At 38.6% G+C, this 14,889-nt stretch overlaps 1 protein-coding gene across 1 annotated transcript in view; it reads left to right on the top strand.

The window, feature by feature from the left end:
- Positions 1 to 14,889, top strand: part of cwf19l2 (CWF19 like cell cycle control factor 2) — a 28,621-nt gene that overhangs the window by 2,747 nt on the left and 10,985 nt on the right. The window contains 11 exon segments of the mRNA XM_042487245.1: positions 48 to 223; positions 1,940 to 2,050; positions 2,688 to 2,768; positions 2,771 to 2,812; positions 3,189 to 3,305; positions 4,287 to 4,406; positions 4,848 to 4,941; positions 7,293 to 7,411; positions 9,168 to 9,738; positions 10,541 to 10,781; positions 13,046 to 13,163. Of these exon segments, the coding sequence (XP_042343179.1) occupies positions 48 to 223; positions 1,940 to 2,050; positions 2,688 to 2,768; positions 2,771 to 2,812; positions 3,189 to 3,305; positions 4,287 to 4,406; positions 4,848 to 4,941; positions 7,293 to 7,411; positions 9,168 to 9,738; positions 10,541 to 10,781; positions 13,046 to 13,163 (1,790 nt within the window).

Here is a 14,889-nt window from a genome sequence, read left to right as displayed (position 1 = left end):
TAGACCAGTTCATGTCTATGTTTTTTTATTTATTCTTTTTTTTTAAGCTTACGTCTTTCCGAACTACAAGACCCACAATTCAACGGTTGACGGCTATACGACACTTAGCAGCAGCATTGACGGCAGTGTCATGGCGGCGTCCGGAGTCAGTTTCGAGAGCTCGAGCTGCATCGAAGAAAGAAAGGAGAGCAAACGACAGGCACGACAAGAGGCGATAGAAAAGGTATAAACTGTAAGCTTTAGTCGCAACAATCTTATAAATCATCCGAGTTACGGCTCATTGGCGCCAGTTACGGTTTAGGACGCATCACTGTATGTTGTGCAGGAAAGTTGGTTGGCAGTCACTGGCAGCAAGAAGACAGCAGCGCTGCTTTATTTTCATTTGTAAAGTATTTTTCGAGAAACTTCCTGGATATCTTACGGGTCTTTTACAATGAAGAACAATGTCTCACTTCACTGGATCTCAAAATTATTTAGTCCTGGAAAATCAGCGCTGATATAGGAAAATTGGCTTTTAAATATTACGCCCCATCAAAATGGAACAATCTTCAGAAGCTCAACAAATTAGACACATTAATCATTTTTAATCAGTTTAAAACTCTGTTTACTGACAAACAGCACAGTGAGTGTATGTGTTTTTTCTGACTGATGTTGTCATATGTGCTGATGTTTTGGATGTATGTGTTGATGTAAAAACACGTGCCTAATGTATATCTTTGTTTTTAATGTGCACTTCACTTCTCACGTTTTATAAATGTATTTCGTAATGTTTTTTTAATAATCAATATAATCACTTTTTTTTAATATAATTATGGCGCCCTTGTGAAAGAGCGCTTGCTGTTTAAATAAAGGTTAAAAAATAGCCGTTATGTCCGAATGAAAGCTAGCAAGCTAAGTATGCTAACAGCTAGTTAGCGTTGGACACGGATGAGCTCAGCGGCTAAAGAGTACCCTTTTTGCGGAATTGTCCTCAAACGCGATTTAAATTGGTGTATTTGTGTATTTCCCCATCTCTCAGAAAGCCAACAGCATCTGTATACCTTCACATTAACCCTATAGTGCTTGTGTCTGGACAGGCGGAAATTAACGTACAGGACAAACACTGCCGGGGCAGATAGGATACCGGCGGCTGTGTTTTATACTGGTCTGAACACGGTCCCCCCAGCATAAAGATTAGGACAGCCTCGTTGCTGTAATCACATATGCACACAGGTATTTATTTGTTACATTAATTGTGCGTTATCTTTTTTTCTGTGCAGCTGTGTTTTATTTTGTATGAGTACACATGGTCCCCCCCCCCCCCCCCCAACAAAAAAAAAAATAACCTGGTCATGATTAGGACAGCACATATGCACACAGGTATTTATTTGTTACATGTTGTGCGTTATCTTTTTTGGTCTGTGCAGCTGTGTTTGTATGATACACAGAGCACATGATGCAGACAAATGATGCTTCCTGTAGATGAGCCCTTAGAGGTTGTAATCACATTATCTGCCCGGCTCACCTGTGCTTGAACTGGCCAAAGCAAAGAGAGTTGCCGCATCAGATTTATTTTTGCTGAATTTGAAGAGCAGCTGGCTTATAATGACTTAAACACTCATCACAACCATTGCATGGAGGAGATAAAAGCTGTCAGATGCTCAAATATTTGAAAACCATTACCAGCAGTATCGTGGTGTGATGACTGTTGTTCCTTTCATACTGATAATAATGCTTGCAAACGCTCCGTGTATGCCCTTTTCATCAATAATGTAAATCATTTCAGCCTAAAGAATTTGCATAGATGGATATGTCTGAAAATGTTGGTCCGTGGATGCATTGTAAATCATTTCAGCCTAAAGAATTTGTCATAGATGGATATGTCTGAAAATGTTGGTGCATCCGTGCTTTGAAACTATTTCGTTTTCAGTCTCCGCTCTATTTCCATTGTGTCATTCAGGCCAAGCAGCGGTATGAGAAGGAGGAAAGGAGGAAGGAGCTGAAGAGGCAGAGAGGGGAGGACACATGGATGCTCCCTGAGGTCAACCAGAGGCTGCAGGAGATAGAGGAAGTAAGATACAAATTATTTTTTCCTACATTTGTACATAATTGAAAACTAGCAGGTCATTTAGCAGCCTATAAAGATGACCACTGGTGCGCTGATGCAACAGATTTTTAGTCTGACTCCTTGCTAAGGCACAACTGTACTATAGAAGAAAAAACTGAACTATAAAAAAACACTCAGTGATGCTTCCATAAGTATTTCTAGCTGATGTAGAAAAAAAAGTCTGCACACTCAATGATGCTTCCATAAGTATTTCTAGCTGAATGCTCTTTATCAGACAGTGAGGATGTGTCTGATGAAGTGCATGTAGCTTGAAACGCCACTGTTGTGGTAATTGAATTAAATATTAATGGGAGCATAATCTGGTGTACAGACTTTTTTCTTCTCTTGTATTGTCAAGTTATGTCAACAACTATGTCTGCTGGCGTTGTCATCCATACTTGAGGGAAAACGCACCTTGAGATACTTTTTCTTCATGAATCAAAACATTAAGGTTCTTTCTGCATACCTTTTGTGATTGAGGACTTACTATATAAATATATTTGATAAACAAGAATGCAACTAATGAAAATTTAAAAAAAGCAAACAACAATGAATATGTACATCATGAAACCATGATGTGTATAATGTCAACTGACTACAGGAGGGCACTGTGAAGAGCAAGAAGAAGAAAGAAAAGAAATCTAAAAAGAAAAAGGAGAAGAAGAAGGCTAAGAAGGAGAAGAGAAGGCAGCAGAAGCAGGAGATGGCTCTAATGACAGCTCAGAGGTAGGTTATTTTGACAAGTTAATACCTGAATAGTACCAGTGGATGCTGTAACACCTACTGATATCTAAGTAAAATTAAAATAATTAACAGTCACTTATAAACTGCTGAACAGAAATGGTGTTTTATAATTGACTGAGCGTTATCTTTGGCAGGTGAAAATGGTCTTTCAAAGTCAAATTTAGGACTCCTCACAAGGTTTTAATGAAAAATGTTGTTAATAATTACACAGAAATGGCAATTTCTTTTTGAAGGTTTTAGCAGCTTGCTTACTTTATTTATTTTCCATCTTTTTTTTTTTGCTTTGATATCATGATCTTTCATACTGTTTCCCTTCACTGTCATTTTCTTCACCTTCACCCCCCCATGTGTGTGTCAGGACTCAGAGGAGGAGTGGGTTGAGGCTCAGTCTCAGACACATACTGCTAAAGCCTGGCAGGTTCCTGATGAGTCCAAGCCTCCAGAGAGCAACGTCAGCCCAGCGCAGAATGTCCAGGTAACATCCTGACCTGGTCCCACAGACTCTGAATAATTATGCAAATACTGTTTGGCATCTCTCAAAAAATCACATTCATTTCATAATTCAACAGTGTCTGTCTTTTTTGTTTTAATTTATTTCATTGAGGCTGTTTCTCCTAGTACAATATATCATCTGTGGAAAGTATTCTCTTTTCCTTTCAGATAGTAAAATAAGAACAATAATAGTCCATTTCCCACAATGGGGATAAATAAAGTAGCTAAATAGAGCATAAGTGCCTAGAGGTAAAACTGTATCCAGGTGTATGAAGTAGGGATTCATTGATCCGATATTAATATCTGATTTCGGGCAGATACTCACTCAGATAGCTGGACTGAGTATCTGACAGTGGGGCTGATTTGTTTAAGTCAATTTTCTATTCACAGATTAAGCTGCTATGTTATTATATATTGGGACATAAATGCTTATCTTCACTAAACGTTTACAAAGAATTTGGAATCCTGTTCATTTTTATTGTGAAGTAATTTTTTTTATAAAGATAGTTCGTAATGTAAGTGTGGTTTAATGTTGACATTTTGTTCTCATTTTATGTAGTTTAGTTGTTTTTATACAAGAGTTTTAAACCTGTTGTGACCAGTTGTTGCTGCATTTACAAGGTTTACACCTAAAAGTAAATTCCTGTAAATTTTGGCAATGTTTTACCAAGTTGCTAATGCACAATTTATTATTTATTATTTTATTATTTATTTTAATAATGAATTCAATGTCAGTTCAGTAAATCTTGTAATTATTTGTTACTGTTTGTTTTACAAAATAAGGCCAGTTATTTTCAAGTCAAGCCTGATGTTGCCTTACACATAAAGGAACGATCCCAGTCCACACAGTGAGGCAGCCTGTGAGGCAGCCTGTTAATAAAACACTGGTATTGGATTGGTGCTCTCCATCCGTTGATACTCCTTTTGTATCTTTTTGTACACACTGTCTTCCTCTGTCTTGTAGAGAGACGAATGGATGACCTTTGACTTCTTGGCAATGAGAACCACATCCACAGCAGAGAAGAGAGCTGAGAAAGAGCGTCTGAAAGAGGAGGAGAGGGCGAAAGCTCAGGCCATCGAACAGGTGTGTGTGTATATACGTGTGTTGTTTCTCAGTTTTTTCTCTCAATTTTGTAACATCCAGTCCCCCTCTGCCTTTGATCTTTGAGCTCTACTGACGGCCCAGGGAGGACGTAGACAGTTTCTCTGACGCATAGTGTCCTCTGTCAGCAGATCCACGTCTGTTATTTGAATTATAAGTCGAAATTACCTGAATGTCGGTGTGAAAGGGAGATAAAGAGCAATTGTGTCTATGTGTGCATGGATTGAAAAAACTGTGGCAGTCAGTCTCCTCATTTTACCAACTGTGTGGTTACCAAGGTAACAGAGAGAGGGTGTCCCCTCTCGGACAGCAGTATCCTGTGTACTTATTGTTGTCTGCGGGGTGTTTTTGTCTAGATTTTCAACATATGTTGTTGCACTATTGACAGTATACAGCAGTGAGTGTGTTTTGTGGTTCCCTCAGGCCGGTTTGCACAAATTGGAGCTAAACCCATACTGGAAAGATGGAGGAACAGGTCTGCCCCCTGAGAAGATGGCGGGTACTGCAGCAAAAAAAGGTAACAGCAGAGATCAGTAGACTTTATTGAGGCTTTTATATGTGGATGTTATTTTTCAACATTCAAGCACAGAAATCAATTGAAGAAGAGGCTATCAGTGTCTCTGATGAAAGTTGCCGCAGTTGAACAGAGTTGCATCAGTATTCCCCTCTAGCGAAGCAAATAATTTGATGCAATTTAGACAAGTGCTCCTGCTTCCCTTCAATCACACACTGCTTATACACGCTATATTTGCTTATAGCGTTTTACACTCTTCCCTCCCTCTGTGTTTCTCCCCTTTCTCTCATTGCCTGTCCTTTACCCTGCTTCAGACCAACCAGTTTAAACCAGGTGCTTAAATAAATGATGCACCTGATCAGTACATGGATTAATATTCCCACTTTTGTGAACTGGAGTTTGAGTAAGGAAAGAGGCTTAAATATACATCCTTAATAACTATTTAAAAAACAGGGTCCATTAAGTTGCCGTTATGGAGCTTTTGATCAGTCGAATCACACAGTTTGCCTAGCTGTCATGGAACTTTAGAAGTTTGATCATTTTGGTGCACACAATAATGACTTTTTATCCACGTTGGCATGGAAGTTACACATGCTAGAGTTGTTTTGAATAGACATAGAAGAGTAATCGTTGTGTTTGTATACCCAAAAGTGTCCGCTTCCAAAAATATTTGCATGATGAAGTCTGACAGTCACACTCAAAAGGAGATGTAGGTCTGTCACAGGGCAGCTTCTGTAAGTTTGGTATTAACAGCTTTACCCATTTCCAACGGGAAGCGGACAGGGAAGTAGTTGGGATTTTTTTTTCATTGTGCTGAGCATGCTGAAGAAAGGCAATTTACATTTAGGATGAGAGATGACTTATTAGAGAGATGACAATTGTGTGTACATAAAAATCACATAGAGGTGTGACAGAAGAATGAGAGGACAGATAGAGCAAGGAAGAGCTTTTGAGTAAGGGATTTAAGGACAGACAGACAGACAGACAGACAGACAGACAGCTGTGTTAAGCTGACAAGCAAATGCAGGTATGTGTGCATGTGTCCCTTATCTCTGCGCAGGAGGTACAGTTCCCTCTAGAGTTGGCATAGCCTCTCTGTTGTAAGCTTTATTTGAACAGCAAGGTGAAAAATGTTGATGTAAACAACACACACACACACACACACACACACACACACACACACACACACACACACACACACACACACAATTGCCAGCTTCTGCCCCCCAGACTGTGTGCCAAATGGGAACACTGTTTACCACATCTTCTGTTATACTTATGGGGTTGCAGGAGGTACAAACTGGTGTGTGTTTTTATGGGTATTTGTGCACTGGGCACACTTTGGTTTGCTCAAAAATAAAGTGAAGGATACACTTGCTGCTTATTGATTAGGTGAAATGGGGTCAACCCCCGGATAAGTTTCAAAGAGTGATGATCAGCGGCTTGAGGTGTTGCTCTGTGTTTGTAACTGCACAAGCCCTGTTATTATCCCTGGACACTGCTAACTTTTTCCCCCGCCAGCTGTAAAATGTTCTATTCTAGTATCAGTTCTTGAACATTATAAACCTTTTACGCAACAACTTTTTTGTTATTTTTATTTTTTCAACTGTTTCAACTGTTTGTCCTACAATTTAAAATAAAAACAGCAGATGATTAAGCATCAACATGTTCTCAAACAAAGTTATTGATACTCAGTATTGACCTTGACCAGAGGATTTTGGCAGTACATTTGTCATGTTCTATCTCTCTGGGAAGTTGTACAAACTGTTGCTTTAGAAGGAACATTTATTTCCCATGGATTTTAAGTCTAAAGTGTCTTATCTTTTCTAATCCTTCTTTACCCCGACTTTTGTTTCTCCTCTCTCTCTGGATCTGCTGTTCCTCTTTCTTATTCATCAGCATGTGATTGAACTTTTGTTTTTTTTTTCCCTGGATTTTATTTCTTTTACAGCTTCTCAGAGAGCAACATTGACTCATGCTCTTTCCCAGTTCTTTCATCTTCTTTAATCAACATTTTTTGCAACATACCAGTCTGGTCATTAGACGCGGATTTTCAGATGTCAGGAACTTTTAGTTCTGAATTAGATTATCTACAACAATAAAAGATTTCAAGTGGCTTCACCACTTACTTCCTCTTTTTCTGTTTACCCTTTACTCATCAGTTCAGTTTTAATCCATATCAAAGTGCATCTGGCTGGTGTGTACAAGCTCATTGGTGAATTTTAATGATTTTTTAAAACTTTTGTTGAGAGACAAAAGGCAGTGTGGAAGATACTACTTGAATTTGGTAACATGGCACAAGGGAGTTATTGTATGTGCATCTCTGTAACTGTTTTTTCTCCTCTTATTCCCAGATGGCCCAGTCGTGAATGATGCAGGCCTGGGCTGGCTGAGGAAGAGCTACCAAAGGATGAAGGAGCAGGCAGAGAGGGAGCAGCGCAGCCTCAATGATGTGGTAGCAGAGAGATATGGAGTAAGAACTGATGGCACACATGCACAATTTAGCAGGCACATACATTTACACAAAAAAGCCACAGCATAGATGACATTGTGTAACATTCAGTTTCTTTTAAATGCAGATTTGGACATAAAAATATTGATTCATATTTAAGGCCTTTGCATACCAAGTCTGTATTTTTTGTGATGGCTTTTAAATCTCTTAGCCGATAAAAATCATCACGCACCAAAACCTCGCACAATGGATCTAGTTCATTTTGTTTTCCTGTTCGTTGCAAAATTCCCAATACGAGACAAAATGGAACGACACATTAAACCCCTTGGTTCTCCCCACTGGAGTTTCCTCCACTGGCTGTCTCACTACTCACTGTCCATGCCTTGCATTTGGAACTGCAGTCACCTGAGTAATGAAATGATACTGTGTGGCTGTGAAATTGCACTCTGCTGTAAACATTATCATTGCTGTTGTGCATTTCTAGATAGGCTAACGTTACCTTCCTACCTACTGTTGTGGAAGAATTCGAAAAGGACATTACTTCCATGTATTTCTACTTGTTTTTCTTGCTTGTCCGCTGTCCATTTCCGCCCTGTCACTCGCTCGTAGAGGATGTATGTGTCCAGCAGGTATGCCAAATTATCTTCACTGCTTCGTGATCAGACGTCAGAAGTCTATTAGGATGCAAGACAATCAGAAAATTAAAACAGTTCGAAAAACTTTGATGACGGATGAAAGCTTCAGAGTCTGTGTGTAAACGTGATCGATGCATCATGAGATCATATTTATTTTTAAATGTGACAATTCCTGATGAAAAATAAGGACTTGCTGTGCAAAGGCCTTTATTCTGGCTTACGTGTCATGGTAAAATGCACTCAGAAGTCAAGGATATACACAAATACACACACATACTTGCTCTCTATTTTAGGAATGTGTATCTAGATACATTGTTTTATTATTAATCTCTCTATTTGCTGTCTGACATCACACACACACACACACACACACACACACACACACAGTGCACAGTGTCTTTGTTATGTCACTTTTAGCACTGTCAGCATTTGTATCTCTAGTTGACAACATAGAAACTGTCACTGTCAGAGCATTGAGTGTGTGTGCTTTCTTTATCAGAGCTCAGCCAGCCACAGCAGTGCACCTCCTTTGTGTTTCTTCTAGCAAAGCAGTGACATCTTATGTTATTTCACTGTGCCTTTACAATACAATGTTTGGATATGTGCAGGAGTTTTTTAGTTCTTGTGCAGCATTATATTAGCTTGATAGTGTGTGAGTAGGCATGCTTTTGTGCAAATCCCAGAGACCCTCTATTTTCTGCCTGTATGTGCTGTTTTCAACTACAAGCTTTCAGTCGACATTATCTCATTCACTACTAATCAATGTAGGCATTGACCCTGAAAAACCAATATCGACCCCTACTATGTTGTCAGTACAGTTGATTGTTACAGTAGCTGATGTTATGTGCTATTGGTGAACTGGCTTTCGGGCTAGTAAGGAAGCTGGCATGTCTAAAAAGTAGCTGTTTGTTTGGCTAAAATTAATGGACTCTTCTTAAACTACATTGCAAGCATCTTAAAGAGTGTATCAAACCATGAACCACCCTTTTGATATTTAACAGAAGCCTGCTGGAAATTATGAAACAAATCTACCTTCTAAGTCTTCAGACTGATATCAGTTATATATATCTGTGTTTTTTGGGAAATTTTCCTTTTAAAGAAAGTGTTTAAGTATTTTAATATCTTGTATTCCTCCTTTACAGTCAATGGAAGCATTTCAACAGAGACTTGCAGATGCTGAGAAAGCTGTGTACGGACAGAGCAGAGGAGGAGAAGGAGACAGAGCAGCGAGAGGCGAGTGGAGGAGAGGAGAGAATGAGGACAGAGAGAGATGGAGGAGGAAAGATGGAGAGGGAGTAGAGAGAGATCGGTGGAGAAGAAAGGAAAGGGAGAGAGATTCATCGCCTACAGACAGAGAGAGATACCATGCTGGAAGAGGAGAGGAGAAGGGAAGATATGGAGGCAGAGAGGGAGAGAGGGGTCGAGACAGGGACAGGCTTAGAGAGAAGGATAGAGATAGAGACAGAGAGAGAGATAGAGATAGAGGAAGAGACAGAGACAGGGAGAGGGATGGAGGAAGAGACAGAGAAAGAGACAATGACAGAGGTAGGGACAGAGGCAGAGAGAGGGATAGGGATGATGAAAGAAATCAAGAAAGAGATAGGCCCAATGCTGCATCATCATCTGAGCAAAACTGGAGTCAACGTTCTTCCTCTCTTGGGTCACTCAAAAGCCGTTTCCTCAAACCCTCAGAAGAGGATGACAGCGGTGAAGGTGGGTTAATGTCAAGGCGTTTTTTTTATTTACAGTTTTGTTGCTTTTTCATATATTAAAAAAACAGGTATTACAGTGTCAAACATACACAAAAACAAGACAACAGCCACAGAACATCCATTCAGACAGTAGCAGAAAAAGTGAAGACAGAAAAAAAGGAAAGTACCCCACTTCCTTTGCATTAACGAGACAACACTCAGGTCCCTCTGCCGCTGCAATGTCACCTTTAGCGTGCCTCAGTCCAAGTGATAGTTTTCAATATCATTATTCCGTAAAGAGGATTTCCAGGATGAGAAAGGGAATCCTTTTGTTAAACCCTTCTCTGATTGATATCTGAATCAAGTTTTGTCCAAAGGTCCAATACACGGTTTAAACTTGTGCTTAAAGGGGTAACCTCATACAAGTGTATATAGGTACCCTTTTTGGTGAACATCTTATATTTGATGTAAACACTACAGTTACTGTGAAGTTCTTTTATATATCTTTATATATATTTAGCCCTTATATCTTATATATATATATATAATATATATATATATATATATATATATATATATATATATATATATATATATTCTTTTTTTAATTGATAATAAAACTTAACTTTATTCTAATTATAGATACCTTTATTTCACTGATATCCTTCGCATATTTTTAGTTCTATTTTTTTATTTATTACAAATCTTTTTATGTTTCTACATGTTAGTGTATGTGTACAGAGCAAGCAGTACAACAAATTCCCCCTGGAGGGATTAATAAAGTTGTCTGAATCTGAATGCTTTGTTATTTCTTTCCTGTCCAGCTCCAGAGCGTTGTCCTCCTCCAGCACGGCCGTCCACGGGCTTCCTGAGACCCAGCTCTGATGATGAAGACTCTGGTCCACATATCACCAGCATGCCAGCCTGGAAGAAAAGCAGCACTCTGGCTCAGGGATCTGCCTGCTCTGAAAAACCACGGCAGGAGAAAGAGAGGGATCCTGGAAAAACTGTAACTGCCTCTCAAGACGATGTCGGTGTTGATAAATCCGCCGCAACAACATCAAGGTATGAAGTTTTATGTTGTTGCCTTGAAAACATGATTTGCTAAATAATGTCAAACTCCACAGTATTGATTGAATATTCCAGTTGTATGTTTGTTCAAGTAACAGTGAAGGAATCAGTCCAATTATTGCTGTTTCCCACTCCAACTCCTTGGCAACTGACTTTTAAACTCTTAAATCCAGTATTTAGCTGTTTTGTGTCTCAAGGTCTCATGTTGAAAAGCATTTTTTTCCCATTTTCCTTTGAAAGACAGTACAGCATGGATATAATTGACTCAGTATTGAGCTTCTTTTTAATCTATAAAAAGCCAAATAAATGTTCAGGCTCTAGCACAAATATTGCAGTAGAAGCTCCTGTAGTATTTCCAATTCAAAGCTAACTGAAATGCAGAGATGTTGACAAAGTTAAAAAATAAAACAAGTCATCTTTATGGAGTGGGAATAAAGTCCTCATTCCTAAGAAAAGTGCAGATAAGGCATATGTAATCATCATGTTCTTTTGGCAGCTTTTGTAGATGTTTGGTTACAAGTTTGGCTCTTAATGGGGTCCCACACACACACACACACACACACACACACACACAAACAAAGACCTTTAAGACACAGTGCATAAAAGCATCAATCAGTGTTAACCTGCCACCAGAGACTTTCTCACAGTAATCCCTTCTATAAAACCCGACTGCTTCTTCACATATGTACTTGATTAGTTTCAAGGGACCTGCAAGAACTGTTGAAGTCCTTATCTGCTTTGAACATTAATCTTGATATTCCCAGAAAGACTCCCTAGGCCTCTGAACTCTATAACTCATGTGTTATATGGACTATTTTTGTCTTAATTAGGGCTGGGTGTTGTTTAAAAAATTATGATACCAGTACCAATGCCAGTACCTGTATATGTGATACCAATAGAGTACTTAAATCACAGCACATTGCATTAAACCAAGGTATGCTTGTGGTGATTGGCTAGCAGCAGAACTATGGAATAGTTTTTTTTTTCCTGCATCTGGTTACAGAAAGAATTGCATGCAAGTATCGTGTGATTGGAGAAGTTTCAATACTATTTATACACAGCCCTAGCCTTAACAGCTATCTTTATATCTAAAAGTCTTTGCTTATTTACATACATTTGTCTCAGTATTGTCTCTGTTTAATCTATGTTAATGATATCATTCATCACTCAATGAATGCATTATTTTCAGCCCTTATTAAGCATCAGTTATTAGCTCCCCTACATAGTATTTACTACTACTTACTCAAAGTACAGAGACCAAAATCATTACCCCCTTTCCCTTGTGTCCTTTCTTGTAATTGCAGTTCTCTCTCTCATTCATCTTCCTCTACATTTCATGTTAATCTAGTTCATTGCCTTATGCTTTATTTGCAACATACTAACTGCAACAATTAGTGGTACAGAAACTCTGTTACACTGCATCAAATGACTACTGTATGTTTTCCTACTTTCATGGCAGCCTGACATACAGCGCCGTGGTAGGCCAGATGTCAGATTAACGTTGCTTTGTAAAGCCTTCGTAGTTGTGCTGTGTTTTGCCTCATTAGGCTAAGTTGTTTGGGTAAACCGGCACCCAGAACCCCTGCAGCATGAAATGAGTCTGCAGTGTAAAATGAGGCTATGAGAAGTGTAATAGCCTAGAACGATGCCTCCCAGACTGCAGTTCAGATCCTCCCAAGGCAAGACTGTAATGATCTCTGGAGGGGGCAGAAAACTCAAATGAATCATAACAGATAAACAGCATGAGAGCTCACAAGAAAACAGCTAAATGGTTAAATTAAAAACTTCACAAATAAGTTGCCCATTAGAGGGTTTAGGGCTATTATTAGGGTGGAATAATGAAGTCATTACATCCTGTTGTTCAGAGGAGGTGTAGGGAAATCTGGAGGACAAGAGTTGGAGAAGTGCTGAACAAATGGACTCTATATGACGAGATATTTGTTTCTAATGAGAATTATGATGTGGATGTAAAACTTGACTTGATAAACTGACTGGACAGATGTGTCTATTTATTTATTTTTTATTTGCATTTTAAGAATTTATGTGACACAGTAAAACTGGTGTTACTGCTCATAAAGAGAAAAAGTTTAAAATCCAGAAAGCTAAAAATACAACACAAAAAACAAAAACACACCCATACACACATACATACACACATCAACATATGCCAGTGTGCATTCATTTTCATACACAAAGACACAAAGACATCAGTACACTTGTTTTTGCCCTTCAGACTCTCCTCTTTGTGTTTTACCTAGGAGTGAGAGTGACAGTGAGGAAGAAGAGGAGGAAGAGGAGGAACTTCCACTGCTGTCAGAGGAGGAGATGAACAAACTGGGAGCCAAACTGGTGAAGGCAGAGATTATGGGCAACATGGTTAGTAGGATATTGTTATGTTATGGTCACTGTATTGGATTCAATATAAAACAACCCTGAATGTAAGATGACGCGCCCTTTTCCAACACCTGTTTTTGGAAAAATACTTTTTCAAGATGAGGAAGAATTTATTAGCCCAGTCCTGGGTGGAAAGTGTCCATGAAATCTGTCTGAAATAAGTCTGAAATAATATCTTAAATAAATTTTTCAAAAGTCTTAAAAATACTAAGATCTTGGCAGCAGGATTTAAAAAAAAAAAAAACTGATGTTGCATTGTAAAATCTGAAAAATAATTGTAACATCTGCTTTTTACCTGTATAATTTACCAAATGCCTCCCACATCAGTGTTGCACAGGAAAGTTAAACCAGCAACACTCATTTTGTTTCCAAGGCAGTAGAGTGACACATGCAAAGTAAGAAAAAAAAACGCCAAGTCATGATATATGATACAATAAACATTTGGGTCAAAATTGCCCCAAACTCTAAATAATTTATGGCAGTTCGTGTTCTTTGTATGTGTCATTGTATAATGATCTTAGATTTTATCCAGAACCTTTAAAGAAAAGTCTTAAAAAGTCATTAATCTAACGTGCCTTGACATGTAGGAACCCTGTGAGATACTGTTAGTCCAAAAATAAAATACTCCTTACCTCTGAAGCCTTTTCTCTGGTAAAAGTTTAACATAAGTTACTTCCCTTAATCCAGAACATAAATTCCACATTAGAGTGGCTTGTCTATCAAGTCCCTACATCTGACTTTTTCTTTTTAATTGGAAAAAGTTATGATCAGCATTTACTCCCGCGTCAAATGGGTCTGCAGCTCCTATCAGTTCTGATTAGCGGTGATGGAAATATGACAAATATGCCGGTGTGATGGATTGAAAGTTCCCTCTCTCCGGCATCATTCAAAATTCAGCCAGCACAGAGTTTGAAAGAGACTTAACAAGGAAGAGATATATAAAAAAAAGAAGTAACCATCACAATCCGCTGTTTACAAACCTGTTTTCTGGACCATCTGTGATTTTAAACATGACATTAGGAAAAACAGCTGACAGTGTTATTTTTTAACCATTTAAAAAAAACTGCACATGCTCAACTTGGGGGGGGGGGAATTAATATACTTATTTTTCATTGTAGAAAAACTGCAAAATGACAAACTGCAAGTGTTTATTGAACTGTTACTCGTAACATAAACATATATACATGTGATGTATATATGATTTGCTTTTTCTTAGGTTATTTACTCTGACTCTTTCCATTTCATAGATTTAACAGCACATCAGGGGATCTACTGATTTATAGCGTTCATTGATCCGTGCACTTAACTTCCCCTCTGTCTGTCTTCATGTGTCGATGCAAAGCATGCTACTGGGATCTCTCTTATAGAGACTGTGGCAGAGCTGTCTGTTGCAACACACACACACACATGCGCGCGCTTACGCAGACTGTGCACACATACTCTCACACCTATAATACCAAGTGTTTTCAACCTGACATCCAGCATCTCACTACATGACAAAGCAATCAAGGCGATATTCCCAAACCACTTTTTAAAAGGAAGTGTGTGTCTGTGTTAAGTGCCTTTAACAGTCGCGCACTTCCTTTTATGTCTTGTACATAAAGGTATCGATATCTGTCACGGCAGTATGACTTAATAGATTTTGTGTGCTTGAGGAAAAGTTTTTTTTTTTTCTTTTAGTCCTCCTGTAGTTTCACATTGTTTAGCC

This window comes from Plectropomus leopardus, chromosome 5 (assembly GCF_008729295.1).
Source record: "Plectropomus leopardus isolate mb chromosome 5, YSFRI_Pleo_2.0, whole genome shotgun sequence".
NCBI lineage: Eukaryota > Metazoa > Chordata > Actinopteri > Perciformes > Serranidae > Plectropomus > Plectropomus leopardus.
The sequence above is the reverse complement of the archived record's forward strand: the minus strand, read 5'-3'. Positions and strand labels throughout refer to the sequence as shown.